Source organism: Falco naumanni, chromosome 3 (genome assembly GCF_017639655.2).
Source record: "Falco naumanni isolate bFalNau1 chromosome 3, bFalNau1.pat, whole genome shotgun sequence".
Taxonomy (NCBI): Eukaryota; Metazoa; Chordata; class Aves; order Falconiformes; family Falconidae; genus Falco; species Falco naumanni.
In genome coordinates this window covers 65,669,333-65,696,575 of record NC_054056.1, presented here as the reverse complement: position 1 = coordinate 65,696,575, position 27,243 = coordinate 65,669,333, and the positions used below count along the sequence as shown (strand labels likewise).

At 42.6% G+C, this 27,243-nt stretch overlaps 1 protein-coding gene across 2 annotated transcripts in view; it reads left to right on the top strand.

Annotated features, from left to right (window-relative positions):
• The window catches only part of ANKRD29 (ankyrin repeat domain 29), a 48,443-nt gene extending 26,612 nt beyond the window's left edge, over positions 1-21,831 (top strand). For both annotated transcript variants that reach the window (XM_040588707.1, XM_040588706.1), the window contains 6 exons: positions 4,705-4,803; positions 7,765-7,863; positions 13,633-13,731; positions 14,195-14,290; positions 15,354-15,452; positions 17,035-21,831. In XM_040588707.1, the coding sequence (XP_040444641.1) occupies positions 4,705-4,803; positions 7,765-7,863; positions 13,633-13,731; positions 14,195-14,290; positions 15,354-15,452; positions 17,035-17,118 (576 nt within the window). In that variant the 3' untranslated portion in view covers positions 17,119-21,831. The remainder of the gene's footprint in view (positions 1-4,704; positions 4,804-7,764; positions 7,864-13,632; positions 13,732-14,194; positions 14,291-15,353; positions 15,453-17,034) is intronic.
• Positions 21,832-27,243: the final 5,412 nt, after the last annotated feature.

The following is a 27,243-nucleotide window of genomic DNA, read 5'->3' as shown; positions in this document are numbered from 1 at the left end:
AGGATTGTTGCGTTAAAATTAATCTGTGCAAGATCCAAGTGACACTGGTTTAATAAGTTGAAGTTCGCTTTCAAGGCCATGTCCTCTTTGCTGGAAAGGCCTGCTCTCTCCGAACAGGAGTATGAGGGCTTTTCTAGATTCATCATCAATGTTGGGATCTATCCTGGAACTTGCCGCGTTCATTCTTTCATTCCTTGCATGGGGACTGCAGCTTTTCTTCTGAAACAAGGATATAGACACAGGAGTCCAAGTGCTTACAGCTTCCAGACTGGGATTTGGTAACCTCCTGAAGTTTTAGACTCAGGCTAGGTGGGAAACTAACTTGTACTTGGTGCAGCAGTGTGTGCCTGAGCAGGAGGCACCACTGAGAACTTACTGCATTGACAGGATGCATCTTCCATTGGCCTTCTAGTATGTTTTTGTATCAGTTCAATTTTCTGATTTAATGATGTGGCTTTCATAGCTTGGAATTATTCTATCAAACCACCATTCTGGTAACAGGGGACTAAGATAGCAGGCTCCTCCACCTCCCCCAAACCCCAGAAACAATATAGTTGACAAATATGCCCTTTCAGGTCAGAAATAAGGCACTTTCCAATTAAGGCACTCAGCTGGGAGCAATGCTGGAAAAGATATGGCTGATCCTGTCTGTTTTTAAAGGGCACTGCAAAATTAATCAATTGGCAAAACACTTTCTATTATAAACGAAGACATGGCAAATAGAATGTGTCCTAGGAAACAGAGACTTTAAAACAAGGAAATGAAAAGCACAACATCTTCTTTTTCCTGTAAATTGTAATTACTACATTTGTTACTTATATATGAAAATGCTGGAGAACTATTTTAATATAGGCACTCAATTGTTGTTACCCCTTATTAGAGTTGATATACACTATAGCAGTCAAAGCAAACCTGTTCTGACATAGCATAATAAAGTAATTAGCAATAATAGCTGATATTGTAAAGAGAATAAATAGTACCATTGAAGGTTATTTTATATCTATCTATCTATCTATCTATCTATCTATCTATCTATCTATTATAAAATGCATAGGATTCAATAATATTCTTCTCCATTGTTCCAGTCTGACAGTCCTAGAAGTATGCATCACAAGTTGAAACATGTTCTTGTTTCTTACTATGAGACATGTTACAAGCATGTGGGTTCTTAAAAGGGTTTGCATGGTGCCACACTTTCTGAGCAATACTGCAGGCTGAACAGTATTGTCAGAGCCTATTTTTCAGCAGGCAGTGATTGCAGAAGATCAGTTCCCCTCCCTTGTAGCATATTTCAGAGATGATAAAACACCAAATAATTCAAAACTACTTTCAGGTGATGATGGCAGAGGTGAAGGAGGAGGTAGGCAAAGAAGCAGGGAAGTCTGCGCCAGACAGCGCGGTCTTACCGGGTGCTGCTGTTCCAAGTGCTTATACGGGAGATTGGCAGCTGCTGTGCGTGCCGCCAGTAGGGAGGGCAGGCTGTGCAGGGTGGGAAAAATGGTTTCAGAGATGATTTGTGGAGGTAGTTGAGAGAACTGGCTCCTGTCTGAGCTGTAAGGGTTTGCAGTGAAGGGTTAATCAAAGCTACATTGTGATAGGGAAAGAGCATCCGAGCAATAAACACCCAAGGCGATGTGGCTCCTCTCAGCTGCACCACCAGCACTCTGACCACTGCAGAAGGGCAATCGCCCCAGAAGTGCCTCTGTGGTTGCTCATGTGTCCCTGCTCCCACTTGCTGCCCTGCTCAGACTTTCCAAGAGGCTTGCCAGTACCAAAGATGCTGCTTCAGCTTTTTACTCATCTCAGCTGAAGCCAAAAAGGAAAGAGGGAATCACACGGCTGAAAGGGATGTTAAAACTCTGCCATTTACTACATTTCCCCCCACCCCTGCCATGATTCATCTGCCTTCCCTATGGCCTGTAAAACATTGGGGTCTCCAGCTAGAGCTTGCTGGAGCAAAGTGTAAGAAAAAGCAAGATGGAAGCTCAATAGGGGCGAGAGGGTGCTGAGTTTTTCTCCTCCCAAGAAACCATGGACTTTCACAATGTTTGACAATTCCTTGATTTAACTGAATGCTGTCTTACCACATGGTCAGTGGAAAAGATTCCTGCCCCCAACTTCCCTTTCTTGCAGTAGGACCTATCTCTGTTTGTCACAGTGGTACCCCTACCCAGAGAGTGCAAATGAATCCCAGACTCTTCTGTTAAACGTATTCAGCTTCATTGGAGACACACAGTAGAGCAGGCCTTGGAGCCCATTTGTCTTCCAGATCAGGGACAGATCTTTGAGTCCAACAAGGAGTTGTTACCCAAATTTTTTTTGACCCAGTAAATACCTGATTCAGGGTGGACAGCTGGAATGGGGGACGACTCAATGCTTTTTTCTGATCCCTGGACTCTGACCAGAGTGATCTGGGAATCTTGGTCACTTTAGTCTGAAAGATCTAAATAGTATATTTTGGTAATGTATCTGTCTAAAACTGTTCACTGGAATTAACCAAACACTTGGTCAGGAACCCCATTTCGAGACACTTGGACATATCCTGAGAAAAGTGTCTCCCTCCTTAAACCTCAGGCTGTGGCATCTCCCAAGGTGGGATCACACAGTTGGACTCCAAGCATTGGGCTTCAGCTCTGCTGTGCAAACTGTGGTTAGCTTTGCAGGCCTGCCTTTTAATGGGGATGAGTCATTTGGTTCCCTCCAGAAATTATCTTAATAACCAAACAATATTCTTAAAATAACAGCAGTTTGTTGAGAACACAAGAATTTTAGAAAACAAAAACCAGGCCATAAAGCATTAAACAAACTATTCCTATATGCAGCTAACTGAGCATGTGTATTTACACTCTATACAGGGAATCTCAGTATTTTTAAGCTTCCTAAAACTTGTTCTTCCCTGCCTCTCCACAGAGGACCTCCCATCCAGATACCGCACTTGCTGTTTTTACCTCATTAACCTTTCTCTCTCCATTTCCTTCAGGGAAAGAGTCTTTAAAAATATCTGGGTTTTGTTTGTAGCCCTTTGGTCTGGTACTCTCTGGTTACACTACTCGAGCAAAATGGCTTTCAGCTGGTTGGAGACAGGAAATAGGTTTCACCAAGCAATTAGCTTTTGCCATTGTCTTAAGTGTGTATAAGGTGTTTTTTAATCCAGGAACCATTGTGATTGCTTTTGTGGTTTGTTCCAGCAGTTCCCATTAAGTTAGGGTAGTTTAATTTAACAGGAAATTCTAATGACTCATTGTAGCTATAGAGTAACAACTCCACTGACCTGTTCACACACTATTTTTAATCAAACAATCCACAATTAATATGCAATTCTTAGACTGTCACATAACAGCTTCACATCTGTGACTTTGCTGGCACTCAAGCCTTGTTTGCTTTTCAATGTCATGGGGAGGAAAGGTGAATATGATGTTTTGAGAGTAGCTATAGACAGTCCCTGCGGGTTAGCTCAGTCATGTCAGAGCCTGAGTTTTCATGAGGTTGTTATAGGCATGAAATAGCACCACGAATTAATAAATTTGATTGGCACTTCCCATTATAAAAGAACCGTTCAAGCTGTAACTTCTCTTATGGATATCTGTCTGTGTGGAAAATTTCAGACAAAACTTTGGAGCTGTTTCAGAGAACAAAGGTGAGGGTAAACACAATCTTTTGCACACATTAATAACAGCTCTAGAAACCATTTATCTGAAATACTTCAGGTACCTTATCTTGTGGTGGGAGGACTTGAGACTGGGAGAAGGCAGGGAAGGAGAAAGAAGACCTCTGGTGTGGGTGACTTGGGGTCTCTGTCATCCTTGCACGATGGCACGGTGCCATCCCAGAGAAAAGATAAGAACTCCCTCTCCATGTCAGTGTCAGAAATACTGGTAATTTTTAAGTGGGGCACAGTGCACTTAAGATGGCAAGACCCACATTTGCTATTTCAGTGGTTTCAGCTGGCTTGGAGTCAATTGCCGGTGGCACTGAGCAATTTTTCTTCTCAGATGTGTCCCAAGGGAGCATCTCTACGAGCAAGATTTGATGCATGTGCCTAGGTCTCCCTTTAGTGGTGGAGTGCAGCAACTATAACTGCCTGGGGTTGATCCTGCCTGCAGGGATCACTTCTTCAGCAGAAGTAATGGGGCTTTCACTGAAGGTCATGGGTTTAGTCTGATACACATTTCCACAGTTAGGTGCCATGCTTTCAAATGCATCCTCCCTACTCTTTTTCAGGCCAACAGTCAACAGGTGGGAGGCAGGACATGAGAGGGCATGAGGTTCTGACCAAAGAAGAACAGATGATCAGTAGGCTTTGGAGCAGGGGAAAGGTGTGCTGTCCTTTAGCAGGAGGAAGAGCTTGGCAGGAGTGGGGGATTTGGCTGTAAAGGGAAGAAACATGGAGAAGCTTGGAGTTGTGAAGGGGACAAAGCTACTAGTGGGAAAGCAGATGACGAGAAACAAAAGGCAGAATTTTCTTAATTCCTGTCCCTCACTAAAAAAAACTCAGGAGAAAAATGTTTATAGTGACAGAGCCAAGTTTAAAGATTCCTGTGGCAAGACTTGGAACTAAAATTATGAAAGATTCAGTAGGTGGTCACTAGAGAACTGCTGTGAGCCAAATTCTGAAAAGCCTTAAAATTTGATTTTTTTCATGGTGATACTCAGTCCAGCACCTGCCCTTTTGCCTGAGTGTACCTATTCTTTGCTTTTTCACAGGATGGAGGTACTGCTCTTCTAGCTGCTTGTCAGTATGGGCATGCAAAAGTAGTGGAAACCCTGTTGAAGCATGGTGCCAACATCCATGATCAACTTTACGTGAGTTATTTGACACAGATAATATTGACAACACTACTAGTGGAACAAATGTGCTGTTGTTTGGACAACAGCAGATACTCTGGCTCCAGCACAAAGAAGCATTTGCCAAACGTTGTGGTTTTATAGTACTCTACTCTTCTAAGATGTGAATTTTTTTAACTGTCTGTTTTTCGTGATCCTGGGAGAAGCAGCACAAAATCAGAAAAGAATTTTTTCTGCCTTTTGGTTCGTTTTCTGTATGAAGAATATGTACCAAATCTGGGTTAGGTGAGTGCTATCCATTAGCCTTGAACAAAAGACCATGTCATGTTCTACCATGATTTGCATTGCGGACAGAGGGGTGCGTACCTATAAAGCCCCTGAGGTACTAGAGAATCAGTTCATCAGTTTTCTGCCAGAAAGAGTAGTAAAAGTTAAAATATTTAAATATATTTATTTTTTTACCAAAAAAATCAGTTAAAATTATGTTATTTGTGTATCTGTAGCTTGCCAATGTTTTGGGCAAGGAATGGTTAAAATAGCTCAACTGATGTTTAGTTGACTTTTCAGAAAGCTGGACTGAGCCAATGAAGGACTGGGTTTAATTTACTCCAACAGAGAGGCAAATAAGCTGAGCTTTTCAGCATTCAACAGAAACCAGTGGCAGATTTTCCCTTCATTTCCCACCACTCTTTCCTACCCCAGGGCACTCAAGACTGACAAAGGGAAAGTTGTTCCCCAGGGACAAGCTTCTTCAGCCATTTCCATGGGCTTAGGATCTGCAGGATGCTGTTACACTCAGAGCTCCTCCAAGTGTGCATGGCAGCTGAGGGCTGGTGACTGCAGAAGCCACCAGTACACTGGAGGCTGTGCACTGGTCACACAGGGGGTCCCCACTTCTGTGCTGCCCTCACTCGGTATTTCTGAAGCAGGGTGTTCCACCCTTGCTGCTCTGCAAATAGTAATTGCCTTTCTAATCTGAGGGCAGTGATTCATACCTCTGCACCGTAATCCCAGGGGTTACCTGCCACTTGGTTTAAAAATAGCCATCCTGCCACACCTACAGACATTTACCTAGAAGTGAAGGCAGTAAAATAACTTCCTTGTTTTCACTCCTGGAAACGAGCAATATTTGCAATTGGATTTAGAGACATATTTATATTGCTCACAGCGACTGGGCAAAACCAGTCAGAAACAGCTGATTAATAAAACAAAAAATAAATCTCTTGAAAATGAGTGTTAGCGTGGGTCCTTTAGTGGGACATAGCCAAGCTGCATTTGCAAAGTGGTATCTGACTGGCAGTTTCACTAGCAGGTGGCTAAATGAGAGGGATTTTGAGCACGTATTTGGGTAGTCCTCTCAAGACCATCAAGACAGATGCGTTAAATTGAGTCACATGAGAGGTAGAAAGGAAGACGAGAGAATACCCTAACTAAACGGTATTTATTGTGAAATATGTTACATATTGTGAAATATTGTGAAAATATGTTACAGCCTCAAAATAGCTTTCTCATTACAGCATCAATTCAAATCAAGTGGGTGATTGGGAACCCAAGGTTTGCCATCTTGATTGATGCTACAATAAAGAGCTCTTTTAATATTGCACGACCTTGTCTACTTTCTAAATGGAAGTGTTATCACTATACCTGTCTCTGAAGTAAGCCTGCAAAGGACGTGATGCAATCACCCTGTTTTGTATACCTGCATAGCAACTGGAGAAAAGAGCCCCTCAGAGGGCCCAGAGGTGTGCATTTGTAGTGCCAGCAGACACCTCTCTTGTTTACCAGGACATTTTTCTTGAAATCAAGGTCAAACATTCTGAATTCAGTCCCAGGGGCACTATATTCAGTTCATGCTTCACTAAGTCTGTGCTGAGTTTTGCAGGAAGAGGAGCAGGTAAGCAGTATCTCTCAGCAGACAGCAGCATTTGGTCCCAACATAGCGATGCGCCAACAAGGTCAACAACAGGCTTCCACTAAAATGCCCTGGTTTTTGTGATAAATATATCCATGAGATGGTATGAGATGCATACTTGCTCATCTGAGATGCAATGAAGGGGTTCATTCACATCTCTATTTACACTGGAAAAGTCTCACCTCCCGGGAAAACTTGCCCTAGCATGCTCTGTGCTGAGTGTTGTGGGTATAGGATGGGTAAACACCTGTCCCACCATCAATGCAGATTTCCACTTCCAGTTGGCTGGATGGATTATAATGCTGTTTGAAAATTTTTCATCAAAAAACCTTCATGAAAGCATAGAAAAAATGCTTTTTTACATTGTTGTTTAAAGAAACAAGTTTTTATGAAGTCCGTCTACACGAGAAATGTTGAGGAAAAACGAAATCCCTTATTTGTTCACAATTTGTTCTTTAACAAGCTTTTTGCAGGAAAATGCTGGTTTCTGATAGGGCTATGAGATATTTTGTCTAGCATGTGCTACTTTTACATTATCGTATTACAGGTAAAGTCTTTTCTACAAGATGTGCCAGAGCAGTGGCATGGTAGTTGCTGGGGTGGCACAGCAGTATGGCACAGTACTTACTACTTCAGCCTCAAGGGCAAACTTCAGTGCTGGAGTCTTCAGTCTTTGAATGTGTTTTCACCATGTGTATGTAGCAGAACACTTCTGCATGAATATATGAAAGCTAACTGAACCTATATTGCTATACAGGAATGAATTTCTAGTTATGTAGATCAGTGCTTCCGTGAACTGGACTCTTAGTATTCCAGACCCAGGTGGCTTGATGCTTGGCTTTGATGTATGATGGAAGACAGCACTTGTGCATCTGAATGAAAATGTTACCATAGTTTGTTACGAACCAGACTTTGCCTTTTGGTGATTATTTCTTGAACGTGACTGTATATCTACTGTTACATGGTATAATGGCTTAAAAATAAGAACCTGATTCAGTCTGGTTTGGTTTTGTGTGGAATAATGGCATCATTTCAACACAGCGTAAGCTGGATGTATTTGTTCTTAGGACGGAGCTTCTGCAATTTTCCTGGCAGCACAAGGAGGCTATCTGGATGTCATCCGATTGCTGCTTTCTTCAGGAGCAAAGGTTAACCAGCCACGGCAGGTGAGCTCAACACTTCAGAACAGAGCTGGGGTCTAGTTTTGTGCAGTTAAGAAAATTTAACACTGGAATTTTCTCCGGGCATCAGGTTCCCATGGAGGTGTTTCACTGGAAGGCAGGTTGTGCCTGTGCCTGCATTCATGTTTTAGTTCAGATTGGAAATGTAGTTTCGAAGCCAGTACCCCAGTCATTTCTTTTTGCATGCAGACCAGATTGTTTCTGAAGAAGTGAAACTGGAAGCTCTGTTCTAGGTCTGCACCAGTTGGGCTTACACATGAAGGCAGATCAAACCACTCACCAGTCCTCTGAATGAGTTTTAACTACATGCACGTTTGGGCCAGGGAGCAAACAAAATCAAAATAAAACCCTCCAGCTGTATATAATGTTGATGTAAGGGCGTTGCACTATCACTTGTAACTACTGGGCTGCTTCTGTTGCACCAAGTTGCTTGTGAGGGTATACATAGCCTACCACATCCCTGCGTTCTTCTGAAAATCCTGGGAAAAGCTTTAGAAAATCTGGGAAGTCTAGTGGGAGACAGTACTAGGTTTGGTATATTGAAATCACCAGGCCTTCAGTACTGTGGCTTCGGTGTCAAAGCTGATCTTTGACAAGAGTTTTTACTTTTAGTTTTACTTTTTTTAGTTTTACTTTGTGTTATCCCTGTGCACTCTGAAACTCAAGCCTGGCTGTTACCTTCATCTCTGGAAGTTCTTGATAGATGTGGAAAGCCTTGCTGTCCCCATTTACAGCTAGTCACTCCAGTGGGCCTGATCCTGCAAACACATACTACCAGCGGCAATTGTAAGCATGAAATTAGCTCCTCTGTAGGCAGTGGGACTGCTGTTTGATCATTAAATGATATGTGTGAGCTAGATTTGTGGCTGGTTCAGAGGTCCCTGCTAGGGGCTTAAGGGCTAGATCCACATTGCATCACTTTATAGTGTTAGATAAGGCCACAAGAGACTTCCTAGGTGTTAAACTAACTATGGGGTACATGTATAAAAAAGCTCTCTGGGTTCCCAAGAAAGGATTCCTTAATTGTTTAGCTGATTCTTGACTCTAAAATCAGTGCTTAAACAGCACGTTTAGAAGCTGCTTTGAGTGGCCAGATGTGGGAGTTGCACAGCAAGCTTTACTCCCAACACATAGAAATGTCTGGTTAGAGACAGGGATTCCCAGGAATCTGCCTGCTTTAAAAGAGCCCCTTCTGTGGCCTGCTGAAACCCTGCAGGCAAGGTAGCTGTCCTGGGTCTTCACTGCACATTTTAAATTGATGGGATAAGGTCTTGTCCTTGCAATCAGTCATGTATGTCTGCCAGGTGGCTGTGATCACCGACTGCACCGAGTAAAAAATCAGCAGGCAAGAGCAAATTAATGTGAAAGCTCTAATAACAGTGGACAACGTGGCATGTGATGAGCTTTGCCACGTATTTGCAGTATTTCCTTTCATCTACACCAAAAGCCTGACAAATCATAGCCTGGCAGCACAGATTGATCTATATGACTTCTGCTGCATCTGTAGGTCTGTGTAGCCTCCTTGCTGCTCTTGTAATGTAAAGAAACTGTATTAGGATTTTATGTGGCCAAACTAAAGTAATTTTCCTGCTGCCTTTCCCCCCACCTCTCCATCACCAGAGCTGTGCTGACAGCTGCTCACTGGACTGATGCTTTAGCTGCTCCTAGGCTGCCTCCACACTGTCTCCCAACATCAAAATTAAGAAATGTTAAAACCTGTTAATTGACGCAGGCTAGAAGATCAATGTAGGACAGACCAAGGTGTGTTTTAATGCCTTTTGAGTCAGTCAAAATAAAGTTGGGGAGCCTTAGATCTAACTTTTTTAATCTAAACTAAATTTAGATTTATGTTGCCATTAAAACGGCATTCTGCTAACCGCAATTCTAATGCACCAGCTAATTCTTTCTGACAATATTTTTTTAGCACTCTAATCCAATTTCTACAACATAATGTTTCATGAAGCATTTAAAAATCTTAGTTGAGGCAAAGACCTGACCGTGAGTGTTCTTCTGGCTCTGTTTCATCTCCGGCAGGATGGGCTTACTTTGCTTTAGGGTACCTCCGATCCCTGCTAAGATTATGCCTGGATAAATCCGCGGCATTTGTATTTGGGCGCAGTGTAATCTGAAACATTTCCTTAACAAATGGAACATTTTTACTGTTTAATTAGTAAAGTAATGGTTGGATGGACTTCAGTCTCTTTCCTACTAACAAACAAATTTGTACTTTGTTCGAAGGTGGCATGTTGGTCATGAGGAATGTAGCTCTAGATGGGGCAGTTTCGATGCCAAATGACTCTTGCTGTCAGTTACAAACTGCACTGGTCTCGCTCCTGTAGGAAACTTTTCTAAGCAACATAACACTGACTGCAGGGCTGCAGAGTGCCAGGTGTGAGTTCATGCTTCTCCTTCCTCATGGTGTCCATGTTTTCCTTTCTATCTTGTGAATTCGGGGGCTTAATTCATGTGTCTGGGCATGTGCATCTGCCTTGTATGTCTCTTCCTGCTGCTGCAGTGGGTACCAGTTCACTTTCTGTCTTGTGTCCCATCTCTCATTTCCACGGGAGTGCTCCTGACACTGTAGAGCATCTCAGATGGTTCTAGCTGTCCGTGTGAAGGCCCTTCAGCTCAGTTCTTGCAAGACTGAATAGTGAAGCTTCCTGGAGAGTTTCTTCCCTGGCAATGTAATTTCTCCTGGATTTTAGCCACCTGCTGTTCTTTCTGACATTGCGGAGCCAGGCAGGAATTCTTTTGTCATCCTTTTGTCTAGACAGAGCTGGGGGCAGTGTCTGAAGCCTGGTGTGGGAGATGTTTCTTTGCCTTTCCAACTCAAAAGCTAAGCAAAAAGATTACTTGCTGATTACTTTTACACTGTTTTGGCAACCTGTGTCCCAGCAGACTTTAGTCTGACTGGCTAAGCAGATTCAAAATACTCTGAAAATTCATGCTTTTTTTCTTAACACATGATATGCAATTATATATATACATATAAGCCCGTAAACCCATAAAGAGTGTAGACTTCAGACAAGCAAGCAATTTGCTCCTAGCTAGAATTCAGCTGGTGTAGTGGTGGTGAGCAGACTAATGGGCAGAACAGTGGAGGAGATGACTGAGTAGCCTGAGAGTTCCTGTTCCTGTTCCTGGAAACCCTTACTGGGAATTCCAGGGGTGTTTCACCTCTCACCCTAGTCTAGCCCTTTCTAAAACTCCAAGTCAAGTAAATGTTGAGATTCAAAGCTACAAAGCAGTCATTAGTTAATGGGTAAGAGAAAGAGCATCAGAAGTTTTGGTCAGAGTATGTTTGGAACTGCTGGCTGCTGGATATAAGATGATGTAGTCCATATATAATATCTTGTAATCGAATATGGAAATAAACATAGCTTAAAAACATATGGGCTATTTAACATTGTTCTAGGAATGTAATGGTCTGCAGTCTGCTGAGTGGGCAGACGGACAAGGAAAGGAAAGCAGTTTTTGAACTGTGTCTTTCTCTGTTCTCACTTTCTTCCTGACTCATCTCCAAGCCCTAGTATCTATTTACACAGGACTTCTCATGTGGCCTCTTAGTACAATGTAATACCTCTTTTGCACTATATACCAACATGAAAATGGACAGAAATCTCATCTACTCCGCATAACTACTACCTGCGTTTGCATAAAGCTGCATGTTGAATGCTGCTTGCTTCAGAGAGAGAAGCTGACAACAGTCAAAGTGAGCTCACCATCCACTTCATCACCTTTCTTCTCTTCAGGCTAAGTCCTCCAAGGCAGTCATTCTTTCCCACAATGTATTTTTGCATTTAGCCTGTAACTGAGATACTGAGGATGATGTCGAACAGCAATACTATTAAGAAGAGTTAATGGTAACAGTGATGTTACCTAACACTTGCATTTCCTTCTGCTCCTTTTCATTTATACCTGAAAATAAGAGTTGTTCTTACAAACTTCACTGTGAGTGAAAGAAAGATGTTATATTCTGTGGGCTGTGCTTGTGCTTGCATTTCTTGCATAAATAGAAGTGTGGATTTGTGCAGCATTGGTTCTTCATGCAGATTAAATTGCATAGTCTGCTCTCAGATGTTTTCCAAATTTTATCAGCTGTTTCAGTGCCCCTATTGCTATTTTCTAGAGCCCTCTGGTGGGGGGAAATCAGAAAAAATGTGAAGTGTCAGCTTACTGGTAGGGAAAACATTATAAATTGGAGCAGGACAGTTTTTGCCATCACGCTAACATCACATACGCTATATACAAGAAAGCCTTTGTTATTTTTTAATCACAAAGAACACTCATTGTTTTAACAGGACATATACTAGAATGAGGTCAGTCACTAATTTCAATGAGTTAATTTATAGAGAAATGATACAAGAGCGGGCAAAGATCCTGTTCTTGACCATTTGAGAAGACTAAAGATCTCAGGATGTGCATTTGCTCTTTCTCAGTATCAGAAAAAAAAGGAAGATCAGAATATTATATCAAAGGGGGAAATAACTTTTCTGTTTCTTCCAAAGGATTAAGTCAACAGCCCATAGAAAGCAGAGAACTGGTTCAACAACAGTTTTTCGGTTTGCATGAGCAAGTCATATGAATCTTCAGCTGGCATTGAGGAGAGAGATTGCTTCTTTGATCAAAGTGTAAATGTCTTATTTAAAGTAAAAAGCTGTTTTCTTCTGAAACTTCTCATTAAGGCTCTTTTGAAAGCCCCAGTATATTTTGTCTTCCTTTTTCCTGCCAAGTCTTCGGGCTGCTGAGGGTGGTGAGGGGAGCTGGCAAGCGCCGAAGGCAGAAGCCAGCACCCTGCTACGTGAGGCCTCGCTTTTATGTTAAAGTCCATACAGGCAGAGCCTTTTGTTAAAGGCCCACGAGAGTCAGTTTGGCACCACAAAACCCCTGGAGTCCTCCTGTCGTCTGGAGAATCAGGCCATTTAGAAGCAAAAGGAGGAAAAGACACAAAACGAAATTCTAATCGTGGGGAGAAACTATTCTAGTGCTTTAACTCACCTTTGCCTTTGAGATGGAAATCCATCACAAAGTTTACTTTATTCTGAATATGCATTTAATTTTCTGAGGTTTTCTGCTCAAATAATGATTGCATAGGACAATTTTTCCAAACCAGATTGTTCCATGCTGGAGGCCTTGTTAATTACCTTGTTTTCTATTGGAGTTCTTGGAGATAAAATTTGTGAAATACCATCACTGGAAGGCAGGACATTTTTACCAGATTCCCTGAGGGTGGATAATGTTACTTAATATTGAAAGCTGATAAGCATCTTGTGTTGCTACTTAGCTTTCATAGACAACTTCCACTCCATATGTACAGGGACCCAGCTGCAGAATCTCCCCATGCATGCTGAGATTTGCCTGTATCTTCTGTCACATCTAGTCACCTAGAGTTCAAAGCACACAGGATAACTTTGGCCTTTATATTTCAAACTTCCCCATGTAATTTAGGCACAGCTGGTAAGCCAAAGGGCTTCAACTATCCACACAGCCACGCACATGTGCTGGGTTTGGCCAACAAAGCAGCCAAGGGTGCCTCTGCTCCACAACCGGAGCAGTTCTGACTTGATACACTGAGCTCCCATGTGCTTTTGGAAGCAATTCTGCATATGTCTGTGATGCAGGATTCAATTAAAAAAAATAAATTTTAAAAAGGAATTGAAGTATGTCCATTCCCGTAGGCAGACTTGGGCAGTAAGATACCAGGGAGCACAGGGTCTCCAAGTGAAACCATTAGCAGTCTTATTTTGCTTGCAGGATGGGACGGCTCCCTTGTGGATTGCATCGCAGATGGGTCACAGTGAAGTGGTGCGAGTAATGCTGCTCCGGGGAGCTGAGCGAGACGCCGCGCGGGACGTGAGTAGTGCTTCTTCCTGCTCCCTGTCTGCAGCTGAGTGCCGCCTAGCTTTCCCTGAGGCTGCAAGTCTGCCTGAATGGAGGCCTGGTGTCCCTGGAGTCTGTCCTGTTTGCCAGGCTCTGAAGTCCCACACTGGGTCCCTTTTTGCCATTGTGTCTGGGGCAGCTTTCGGGAGGGAACTTGTGGAACAAGGGAATGGAAATGTCCGTATAAATGAGAGACAAAGATGCTATATGGTGTAACTAGTTCATTTTACCCTGACGTTCTCACCTGCTGGAGAAACGATCCTCCAGGTGCCCCAAAACCGGCAGCATATGCTCTGGAGGTGCTTCCTCAAAGATGATGAGCAGAGAGGACTCTCCTCTCAGAGGTGTGGGGAAGAGCTGGCATTGCCCTCCAGCCAAGGGGAATGCAGATAAACTGTTGGTAGCAGCTGAACTGACCTTCCTCTCTCTTTTAAAGGATGGTACCACTGCTTTACTGAAGGCTGCCATTAAAGGGTACAACAATGTGATAGAAGAGTTGCTGAAATTCTCTCCCACGCTTGGCCTGCTGAAGGTTAGTAGTGTAACACAGATTTTTAGGCAGAAACACAAGAAGGCAAAGGGTCTGATGAAAGACCTGACACTTACGACTGTGCTAGTGGAAGACAATAAGGAGCTTGAGCCCAAAAAAGTCAAGAGAAATATGAAATTATCTTATTTAGCCTTTAATGCCACACACAAATTAATCTTTCTAAACAAAATTGTGAATTTGATATTTGGAATGAGGAAGCCCATTGTGTCATAGAAGGAATCATCCTGCTTTTTGTCATCTGATTTTATTTCTACTGTAAATGGATTGCCCTCGACAGTGCAGTTTTTAGCATTATAACCTGCCCTCTATTACATTTAGTCAGCAAAATAGTATCCTAAGATCTTTTGTGAGCAGATTATCTACTTGATGTTGTTTTCCCCTGAATTCAAGAAGTTAATTGAAAAATAATAGATATTTGGAAGCTGCTTTTTAATAGCTCATCTAATTTTATGTGCCTATAAATCACATTCTTTGATAGCCTCTGTGCATGCAACTACTTGGCAATTTTGATGTACGTGAAAATCCAGGTGGCATTAACTTAGTCGTTAATTCCATGAAATAGCTTCCACACTTATTTGAACTGTCAGTTTGCAGCCACAAGCAAAAGGCCAGCCATAAAAAATCACTATTCAGCTGCCTGACACTGAGACCATTAATCATCAGAGAAAGAAGATAAAATGCACAGATGGTTCATTACTGCTTGCACTTCTGTTTCACTTCCTAATGGCTGGTTTTGCCAGGCAGAAGCAAGTGCTGTGTTCATTTTACCTCTGATCTATTGACAAGGGTATTTTTTAAAAGGAAATATTGCTGTGGTAAAGTGAACTTGACTCTAATTTTTATTAAAGCATTTAAAACCGTCTCCTTCATAGCCCACTAGCCTGCCAGCACCCTGTCTAAATCAGACCCTATACCTTTGATGACCTAATCTCTTCTGTGTTACTTCTTTCTTGTTCATAGTTTTGTTCTTTGCAAACATTTGTGTTTCACTGCCTTTTGCCTTCTTCCCATGCACAGTACAAACATCTCCATTGGTATTTTCTAGAATGGGACCTCTGCTCTCCATGCGGCTGTCCTGAGCGGCAATGCAAGGACGGTGGCACTGCTCCTCGAAGCAGGAGCGGACCCATGCCTGAGGAACAAGGTATGCCCTGGCACGGAATCCCGGGCAGGGAGCAGGTGGGGAGCACCGAGTGGTGGAACCATTTGTGCCACAGAGGTGGTGGCAGCCCACGTTTCTGTGCTGGTCCATGGTTGTCTCTTGATCCTTTCCAGAAGCACCACTGTTTGGTCTACTCATTTCCATATACAAGCATCTATAAGGATGCTTGGCAGTGCCACTGGTGATGCTGGTTCCTGTGAAGTTACACCAGTCTGAGGATAACCAAACCATGCACTCACACCCGAGCACCACAGTTAACTGTACCTAGCAATGGGCTAGCTAGGTTGCATTTTGGGGAAAGGGTGATCTTGTTGCTGTTTTGATAAGCCATAAATTATATTCATATCTCCATACAGATGTGTAAGGAGGATATTTTTGCAGCAAGAGAAATGTGTGTGTGGGTGCCTTTGATAAGAAAACTTGGTTAGAATTCAGCACATTGGTAAGGCAAAAAAATATCCCATGTTACATGCATCTTCTCCCTATCTTACAGTAAATCTGTTAGTTTCTTGAAATAGTTGAATACTCTTTTATACCAGCAACTTTTCTGCAGAAAACTTGTCGTGGTATTACTCTGTAAAGTGTTTTAACATTACATGTTCGATAATTTCCATGAAAATGTCTTCCACTGGCTTGTGTTTATAAACTACTTGCCACTAGTATTTGATGTCTAGCTGGGTTTGGTCTGGTGGATGGGTGGTCTGGTATTTACTTCTGGTTTATGACTGCGTGAATGAAAGTTTATAATACAAGTAATCCAGCACATCCCTTCTAGAAGTTTTCGTCATTTGATGTGAAACCTGTGCCTGTTATTTCTGTGTCATTCCACTTGATGGCAGCAGAGATAAAGCCTCTTACACAGTGGTTCGTGTTAACAGGCATTTTGTTTTGATTGTTGTCGACAACAACGTGCAAGATTTTTCTGCTACTGATAGTGATTTGCAGCAGAAGGGTGTGCAGTATAAGAAAGCCTGTGGCTGTAACCTCTTCTACTGTGTTGTTTTTTTTTTAATAACATGCAATTTGGCACAACAGACTACATTTGCAGGACAGAATTACCAATTTTCAGAAGGAGCTTCATTATAAATATATTTATGTTACCAAAATTATATTCAAAACATACAGAAGACCAAACTCTGATGTTTTATTATGAATCCTACAGAACAGCGCTGACTATTTCACAGCAATTGAAGTCTTTCCTTGGATTTTTATGGACTTCAGTACTTAAAAACCTGCCTCATCTCCCGCAAAAAATCAGCAGCTTTGCTCTGTATTACTTCTGGGGTAGAAGTATAGGGAGCCCAAGAGATACCATCTAGCCTGGACAGTCATCACAGGATAAACTGTCCATTCAAACCCCAGGCTGAGATTATTTTGAAGACTTAAGTGAGACTTGCACACTGAAAGGTGATTTCTAAGATACCTCCAGCAGTGGTGGAGACAACACTGGAAAAAACACATCATTATAATGCCCAGTACAATCTTCTTTAGCTTTTAATGCTTTTAAACCATATTTTGGAAATAATAATTCATTTCTGCTAACCTTCAGGTTTTTTTGTTCCAGGCAAATGAACTGCCAGCAGAACTAACAAAAAATGAACGCATCCTCCGACTGCTTCGCACAAAGGAAAAGCAAAGAAAAAGCTAATGCAGCCCTGTAGCAAATGCCATTTGACAGAGAAGCACCCTGACCACAGTAGCATGACAGTTAACCTAGGTTGCCCAAGAAGGTCTTGTTGGAACAGTTTGTAGAACTGATTAGCCTCTCCAGCACACGCTCCCTGAATGCACAAGGTCCTCCCATGGGCTGGGGCCTCTGCCTGGCATCACTGAACACAGGACTGAGAGCAGGGTTTGGCCTGGGAGCTGCGTTTGCACTGCAGCTCTGCCTGCGCTCCAGGCCAGCACCGATGTCTGCTCCTCCATGCCTGCAGTGTACACATCCCCACATGTGCCGTTTCAGACACGTGTCCCCATACTGGCGTGGCTGCACACCTGTGATGGGTACCTCAGGGCGCATGTGTGGGTTGGGAGCACTCAGCCCTTGTGCCAAAAGGACGCCCAGATCTCACAGCTGTTTGGATGCAGTTGGTCCTGGAGCAGCCCCATGGTGCCACTGCCCTCCCTTTGCTGACACTGCTAGCTCAGACCATTCCTCTCTACCTCCAGGTGCCACGTGGGGCTAGAAGTGAGATCTCACCTGCGACATCCAACAGGAAAAGTCCTCCTGCCAGCCCAGGGCTTTGGTAATGTTTTGGCTACTGCATGAAGCTCCATAAAAATGATCCGGAGTGTTAAAAATTATGCCAAAAGCTACAACCAAACAATAAGCAAGATGTCCTCGTCAGTTGTAGCATCTTGATCTGTCAATCCGTTCAGCCACAGAAACACAGTTGATAACATTTTGCAATGTGTGTGCAGTGCTATGGGAATCCACCCCCAACCCTACAGTCTGCATACCTGCCTTTTTGTGGATAGGGGAGGACTGGTTACTGAGCAAACCAACCAGGGCATATCATTCACTGGCACAAGTACAATAGAAAGTTAGCTGTCAGGCACAACAGCAAGGATGCTGTACAAGTGGTATATGTATGTTCTGCATACGCATACGTGTGACACTATGGATAGGTACCCACAGCTACTATGCAATGCACTTGTTCCCCAGGCCTGTGACAGGAGTTAGTGGAAAAGTGTTCAGTGTACAGGTGTTTCAACAGCTGGTGAGAGGGTTACACGTAGCTATACTCCAACAGGTCCACCAATTAATGCAGGCATGGAAAATGAACACTCAACAACAATTTTGGCCTTTGTTGTGGTTGAGATGCTTAGACATGCTACTAGTGCCTGTCTGGGGAAGGCAGTACAAATTGTAGATGATTGGTGAAGAGCTATGTTTTAACCATGTTGCTGTAAGGCACCCCATTAAAACACAGCAATTTTTGCAGTATAAACACTATATACTATGTCCTGTTAGACAAAAAAACATCAAGCAATGTTTTACAGTGAGTTAACATATAAAGTTAGTTCAGTACATGAATCCAGGCACTTCACCTGTCTTCAAACCTTGGCAAATTACTGAAAAATTGCTTTAGAAGTTGAAGACAGAGAAGATCATAAGGAAATAAAATATTACCTGCTTAAGAAATGTCAGTCTAGGATTCAACTGAAATGTTGCACTTTTGCTTCGGTGAGTTTAAAAAAAATCTCTTAGTGAGCTAGCACAAATGAATGTCGTTTACTTAGTGCAAATTAGCCATATATATTACCAAATCATAAAATTATTCTTTTTGTGAGTAAGTTAGGTAGTAAGTCAGGGTTCTGAAGAAGAGAACAGAAGTAGGTGTACCTTTGCTTGCAAGCTGGCATTGCTATTCAATTTCTATTCAGCATTAGAAAGGAAAGCTTTAAGTTTTCCAACAATATAAGGAGGCACCAGAAAAATCTATTTGTTTAGGTAATTCATGCTGCTATATTTTTAAATTAAAATAATATTGTGCCTAACAGAAACTTGCAGACAAACTGCTACAGAACCAAATAATTATGCAAGATGCTTAGTGGATGATTGTATCCAGGGTTAAGTTCTGCAAAAGACTAAAAAATACTGAATGTGCAGAAATCTCAAGAGCTTTATTGAGAACTTACGTTTCACAGCATTGCATGGGACTGGACTCGTAACTTCTTTAACAAGCAACTCTGGAGAGGATAGGTTTGTTTGGAGTCCCCAGTGGGTTGAGGATGAACATACTGTTTCGGAGAATGCTAGAGGGACTCTAGGCAACCTGGCCTCAATATTAATCGTTTTTCCCTCAAGTTTCTTCAAGTCAACAGCTGGGAACCAACACACTCTTAAGATGAAAAAAACTTTCACGGTTGTAAAGAAGGAGGATAAACACTAGAGGATCTTCAGTAGTCGTGCTGGGTGAGCCATAAATACACTTTATACCAGACCAGCTGTAAACATCAAGCAATCTTCCTAAAAAATACAGAAGCATCCACTGTTGATGAGGGTCTCCTATATTTCCCTGATAGCAGAGCAAGCCAGCAGTGGTCCTGTGACAGCAGAAGTAAAGCAAGCTGAGACAACAACATGCAGGTGTTGTGTATCTGCAGGTGGGCTCTCCTTTCTGTCAGGTGTATTTTCTTGTGAGTGGTCTCACCCCAAAGGGGCAGGTACTCAGCAAAGAGCTGCTGCTTAAACTATGCCTGTCCATGGCAAGATGTATATCTGCTCCCCACCATTTAGAGCAGGAATTTCCAAGTCTTGTGTCCAGCTGCCTCCATGACTGGCCACCGTAGCTGGGGCTCTCATGCAACAAGCGAAGAACACCTGGGATGCTGTGTCCCTTACGGAGCATATTGGGCTATAACTGGCTTTTCTTATTTCTGAACAAAATTTGAGATGTGAGGCTAGCACAGGTCGAAGGGAGAGGCTTGTAGCTCCCTCCTTGCTCTCATTAGTACAGGCTGATACAGCACACAGGCTGGAGGTGGGGGCTCCATGGTGGAGAACTGGCAGCGAAGTCTTTCTCTGCCCCGTTCAGACTGAAGTTGAATCTAGCTTCAGCAAAGGCCAACACAGGATTTCTAGGCATGGAAACCTTCCCATTGGGAGCACATCTTTCAGCTCAGAGCCTTTGGGGAGAGGGCTGGGTTTGGTCTTAGCTTTGGGTTCCCTGTAACTAAAAGGTGCTTATTCTGCCTGTAGGTGGACTTGAAGATTGCAATACCATTTCTCTACCATGAATTTAACTTTTCACAAAGGAACCTTATTAATGCTCAATATTTAGGTAGCTGCTGTTATCTTTAAAGTGCTCAGTAAATAATCTATGGTTTGTTGTTCTAAAACGGAAACTTGCTTTCCTTTCCTGGCTGAAGTGATTCACTAATATTGACAGTAGTTCTTTGCATAGTTGTCGTGCCTTTTGTGTAAGGCTTTCAAAGTGCTCTGCAGACACCATTACCTTTGTAAGTTCTAAGGTACATTGCTGGAGGAGGCAGAGAAATAGATTATTTCATTCACACACCAGTGAAATGAAGCAGCTGTTCATCAGCTCATGTCAATAGACAAGAGTAAATTTAGATTAGAAATTAAGGGGCACCAAATCCATTTCACAGACTACAAGATGAAGGTAGGTACCATATAATGATGTGAAATAGAACTGGGACAAGATAACAGGCCAAACTGGGTTTTGGGGTTTCTTTTCCCCTAAAAGTGCCATATATGTGCATATATCCATCTTGCACCCCTCAAAAGAGCAGCTCCACTAGCACACTGCTTTTAGGCTTGCCTCTCTGCACATGCCGATCCAGGGGCCCAGCTTGCTGTCCTCTCCACCTGGGATTTATTCAGGTGCTATAGCCTGGTGACTTCCCCTCAGCTGCAAGTGAGTACAAAGGAAATGCAACCAAGAACAGGCTACACTAATGAGTCAAGGAAAAGTATACAGCATTTTTCTTTCACTAGTATCAAGCCATTGTGTGATGGGGATGAACACAAGGAGAGGCCTGTGGGGTGCAGAGAGAAGTGGCATCCCATAAGTGATATGGCAGTGTCATAGCCTCAGAGGTCCCAAATACACAGAGCTCTTCATTTAAGCTGATCGCTGCAGTGCAGCGTGCAGGAACATCTATTTAGTAGTGGTACAAAAGGCAATGTTGTACCTCCTGACTTGCACATGCTGTTCTTCACTTGGAGCAAAACCATCTCACTAATGACCCATGCACGTTTGTTTAGTTTGAAACAGCTGAAAGGACGAGAGCACCAGATCAAAACAGCTGCAAGTCATATTTAATGCACTTTAACAACGACGGTGATTTGCCTCAGAGTCAGAGCCTAACTGCAAGAAAATACATGCTTTTATTTCAGACAGTTATGGTGACTATTGGGAAATGCATAAGTAAACCAAATTTCATGTTGTCTCAGAAATTTCAGAATTGTGCAGAGAATGAGGTAGCACAAATCCCGGCCCATTTGTACTTCACTTAATATGAACACTGAACAGACATAAAAATACTGCCTTTGTCTGGAACCCTTGAGTCAGCAGTGTTAAAATGCTAACGTTTGCTATGAGTCCAAAGATTATACACAAAGCTCTTTTTTCCAGCAACAGAATATTGTATTACACACACGGGACTAAATGGAGTTGTGCCTTCTCACAGTGGCTCTGCATTTGGTCCTTGGAAATATCATGATAGTTTCATAATTTTCTGAATTCCACAGTTTCTTTTGACCTGCCCTTTTATGCATTTGATAACACTTCTATGAATTTATGTAACTCCGTGTAAGACTAATATTCTGCAACAGGAATGTTGCTTTGCTAAAACACCTTTTCCCATACTATCATTTCAATAAAAAATAATATACTACTCAGATTATCTTTTCTGCATGCTTCAATATTTCTTTCCTTTTGTGCAGTCTACTCTTTCTCTTTGTAGAATACCATAATTAATTTCCTATTTATGTAAAGATCACTTTGTTCTATTCCGCTTGATTGATTATACTTTTATTATTTTCCAGGTCTTTACAGATGAGGTAACATTCACAAAACAAATAAAGCCAATGCACAGGCTTGAGGAACAGGAAAACGTAATTTAGCATGACATAACAAGGTTTGTTTCAAAGATACAGACATCACTGAGAGATTCACCTTGACATTAACATCCATTAGGTCAGATCTGAAGGGAAGATTATAAAAAGCAACTTAGGAACCAAAGGAATAAGACTATACTTTTATTCAGTTAGTCAAACATGTCTTGGTTTGTTATATTCCTAAATGTAAAACTGATCTTTACACTGATCTGACCTACTTCAGTTAAAAAAAAGTCAACACCCTGCTGATATGCTTATTATGGTATGCAGTGGATTATGTGTCATAATGGGGGAGTCTACACTGAAAATTGTATTTTTGACCTTGTGTTTGATGTCCCACACTTTTTGCCTTATTCCTGCAATTTTCTATTGCGATGAGCTACATTTTCAGTCATTGTCAAAAATTCCTACAGCCACAACTCAGTAATACATCTCCATCTATTCAGAGAATATCAAGAGAAAGTGCTGTGACTTGTTCATGGCCTAAATCACTACAAAGGATGATTTCTGGTAGTGGAAAGCTCCTTAATTTTGCACATGAAAGCGTACAAAAGAACGTCAAGGTGCTGGAAACAAGACAAATTCAAACTTCAAGCTGTGGATTTTCAAGAGTAAGGATAATTATCTATTGAAACAAATTGCTGAGATGATTCCTTCATCATTTGAGTTTTGGAAAAAAAAATAAATTACTTTTCAGTCTGCAAGATGTGTTTCACCTGAAACATTTTGTGTTTGATGCAGGAATTACTGGATGAAATTTTACAATATGCAGGAACCAACATTATATGATCATAATATCCTCCTTAATTTTAAAATATATGAATCAATGCAACTTTTGCTTTATCTCCACAGTGATTTAAAGAGATGCTGGCTCTCATGGGATCAATAACAAGACCATATGCCTAGCAACTGTGGCTGTAGCTGAACAGCAAATCGAAATCTGAGGCACATACCTAAGTCGTCTCTGAATAATCCATTTTGCTCTCACAATGTTGACAAGGCGTTTAAAATGGACTAACGTTTTAATGTCCAGCTTTTAATGTCAAGTCAGTTCATTCACAGCTGGCACAAGGGCTACATAGCGCTGCACCTTGCCAGGGAGCAGAGATTAGCAGAGCAATCAGGGATGTGCCAGTGGTGAACACAACTAAGTCAGGAAGGAATAAGGGACGCAACTCTTTGCTATGGCAGATGTTTCGCTGGCTTGGATGCACAGATGGAATATGACACTAACCTACCACACAGGCATGGAACAGACTGCAATTTTATATGTACTGCACAGATATTTTCTTGTGTGGGATATATGTATATATGTATGCATACGTACTTTGTATCCAGCATATGAGGATGGGCTCATGTAATCCCCTTGGAAAAGTGATACCATAACCTCGTGGTCTTCTTATCTGGACTGCATGAAGGGGAAGAAAAACTATTCCGCTTTCTGGAGACCCCAAGAACAGCTTCTGCGGGTGCTCCCTTGGCCATATTACTGCATCAGACCCTACTCACTTGGGAAAACTGTTATAAAACTGACAAAAAGTCTTCAAGTTCAGCCATGAACAGGCTGTTCCTCAGGTGAATTGCAGCTGATAAACCTACCTCCCGTTCCTCCTGCCAAGTCAGGTTTTGGTAGTACTGTCAGGGACCCTATGACAGTTCTGCTCATATTCTCCAATTCGACAGCAAACCCAGAGTTACTCACCAAGTGGCAGCATGGTGCTCACAGGGACTCGGTCAACCAACGTTAATGCAAACCAGGAGCCGTACACAGCCATTAATAGGTCAGACCTTGAATGTGTTAGCATATCAGTGCTTACGTACAGTATCTGGCACAGGTACACACGGCACCTCTTTGCTCACAGCAACAAGTGCAGCCTGTCTCCAGACTGTTACAGTAAGCTGCATTTCTATGGTGTTTTCCTTCAACAGTTCACTGGTTGACACCTGGGTGTGGAGCTCTTGGGCCACATCTTGCCATGCAACTGGCACCACTTTACAGAAGAAGAAATTGCACTGGAGAGGCTGGGACCTGCCCAGATCGTCCAGCAAGTTTGTAGCTAAACTGGAACAAACTTTCAATTGTTTGAATTCAAGTCCCAAGCTTTTGCTGCTAGGCAATAAAAAACATCACGGAATTGTAATAAAAATGAACAAGTTTCAATGACTTCAAAAATAAATGCAGAAAGGATATGATCTTAAAGAGTGACTATACGACTTTTAAGGTTAGATAGGGACATGGGTTGGTAAAGCAGCCATCAAAATACACTAGGGCAGATACAAAGATGAAAAGATAAAAAGACCTGATTCAGCATCACCTGACATACTACGTGTTTATTTGAGTACTGGCAGCATTAGGCAGATTGCTGTCAGCCCCCTCTGCCTGATTTGATCCCACATGGGAAGTCTGAAGCCAAGAACATCTGACCAAAGTAACAGGTACATTGGAGCGTGTATAATTAAAAGGCAAGCAGGCCTCCACAGGTGAGGAAGGCTGACAAATGAGCTGATGAAAAGAATATGTTTTGCTTACAACACCAAATAGGAAACACCAGCTTTGTTTGGTACAAGTATTATTCTGGTTTAGCTGGAAAAACAGTCTTGGAGCAAGCTATAGTGGTTTGGACAGGCTCTACTGAAAAAAAAAAAAAGTGTGAGAAACTGGATGAAACTTCTCACCCACCTGTTGCAGCTTGTCTTCACAGATTGCAAGACATCCACAGAGAATGTCCCGCTTTCCCATGTGCTGGTGCAGGGCATTGCTTAACGTAGCTCCCACTTCTTGCAAGTGCCTCTGAGCGCTATCGCAATAGAAATAATACAGGCTCATAATAAATTATGGAGAATAAAGAGCAATGGACATTTTAACTGATTTTTCTGCAAAGCAATTGCACACTGTGTTTCCATTTGTATGTAGAAGTAATTCTTCAGACAGATTGCCACCTAAAAATTTCCAGGTCATTACCACTAGGTGCCTGAGTTTCTAGAAGTGGCAACACAGGTTTCATTTCAGCATTGAGTAAAGCGATGGATACACAGCAAGGCCTACACCTCTGAAGACAATGCTCAGAGCTTTCCATCAAAGACAGAACAGAACATAGCAGGCAGCTATTTCACCCATTTCCTGATAGGCACCTTTACACCATTCAGGGTAGCCGGTGAGGGAGCAAGCTGATTTGATCCTAATGGACAATTAAAGGACTTGTTTGGTGTGATGGAGGCACCAAGCGACACCCTACATGATGAATTAATATTGGTCTCTCGGGCAGCAAAATTCAGTTTTGAATATGCTGCTGAGAACTGCCATAAGTATTCCCCATTAGCCTTCCAAGCAGGTGGTCCCTAACAGCTATGCATAATCCTGGGTTTAAAAGAGAACCTTATAAGACATAACTGGATAAATGTCCTTCAATAAGAGCAGTTGGGAGTGGGGGTGGTCTCTTTTGGGCCATGTGTAACACAGACAAGGCAACGAGCTATTGGCAGCATCGATCTGGGTTAACTATTCAGGGCTACTTTTTCCCTACCCAGAAGGAAAGAGAGAACTTCAAGATGACATAGTCAACGGTGCCAACTTTATCATCAATAACGCTCATGCAACTACACTTAAATTCCCAGGAGCTGCTAGAGACGGCTCTGCATCCCCACCCCCTCAATAAGGCATGCAGCCACGACGAAGACCAAAGGCTGAAAGCAGAACTGAAGGATTACCCTGCTCTGGTCTGCTGGCTACCAGTGTACAGAGGCAACATAAAAACAGATACGTGTTTTGAGTTTCCACACCTGCCATTAACGAGATTTCAGAAGCCTCTATGACCAAAGGTAGGGTTGGTCTGATTAGTGTTTGTTAGTCTTCACACCTATACCACTCCACTTTAGCTTGTGAGTGCAAATAGGCAGCACTCTCTGGGGGATTGCACTGGAATAACAGTGTGACTTTCGATAGCCATCTAAATACAGATATTCAATAGAGATTCAGATAAATCCTAAAATACCACCTCTTCTCTCTGTTCATACTGTAGGTGGTAAAGTGTGAGGTTACGGACTTAATTAGTTTATGGCAGAATTTGTCGCTGCAACGTTATAAATTGGTTCTTCAGCCCTGATTCTTAAATCACTCCTTCTTCATGTACTTCATTCAGGAAGAAAATGCCATTTCTCTTCAGTCAGTTTTGCTATCTTTCACCTTTTTCGCACGCACTGAAACAAGGTTCTTGCATTTTTTTAACATGTAGCTATGCGAGCTATGCCCACTGCATGCATTCTCTGCTTACGTGGAGTGTCTAGAAAATGTGGCAACTCGGTTCCCTGTTTTTAGGATCATGCTGCATAGTGCTGCATAAGTTATTTATTTATGACATGAACATTAAAACACAATATAACTTCAGGTACTCTACCTTTGTTTAGCACTTGCCAAATGACAGTCCTGCGCCTGGGACGGAATAATCCCATGAAAAGTACAAGCTAGGCAGTGACTGAATGGAAAGCAGTTTGGCAGAAAAGAACGGGGTGGCTGGGTAGGGCAAGATGCTGAACATGAGTCAACGGGCTGTATCAGCGAGGGGGTAACCCAGCAGGCCAAGGGCTGGGGGTCATTCCCCTGTCTTTGGGACTTGGAGTGCTGTGCCCAGGTGTGGGATCCCCAGAATAAAAAAAAAAGAAAAAAGAAAAAGACACCGACATACAGGAGCAAGTCCAGTTTACTGTTACCACGATGGCTGGGGCTGCTGGAGTACATGAGCTGTGTTTGCTCAGCCCTAAGCTGAAAGCTGGCTCCTGGGACATCTTCCCGCTCCCCGCAGCTACCACACAGGAGGATGCAGAGAAGGGGGAGCCACACGCTTCTCAGGCGGGCACCACGGCAGCAGGGGAGGCGACAGGCTCAAGCCGGAACATGGGAAAATCTCTTTAGATACAGGCAAAAAGCATTTTACTGTAAGTGCGGTCAAAGAGTGGAACGGTTTGTTCAAAGAGGCTGTGTAAACTCCATCTCTGAAGAGCTTCAGTGCAAGAACCCTGAGCCACCTGGTCTACCCGGATTCCGATTTCAGCAGAAACTCGGACTACGCGACCCTCCAGAGATCCCGGGCCAACGTGTTAGCCCCTGAAGCTGTGACACCAAGATTAGCCTGCATTTTTCTCAGCAGACGGCGGTATCAGCTAAATTACATATTTCATACCAGCAGC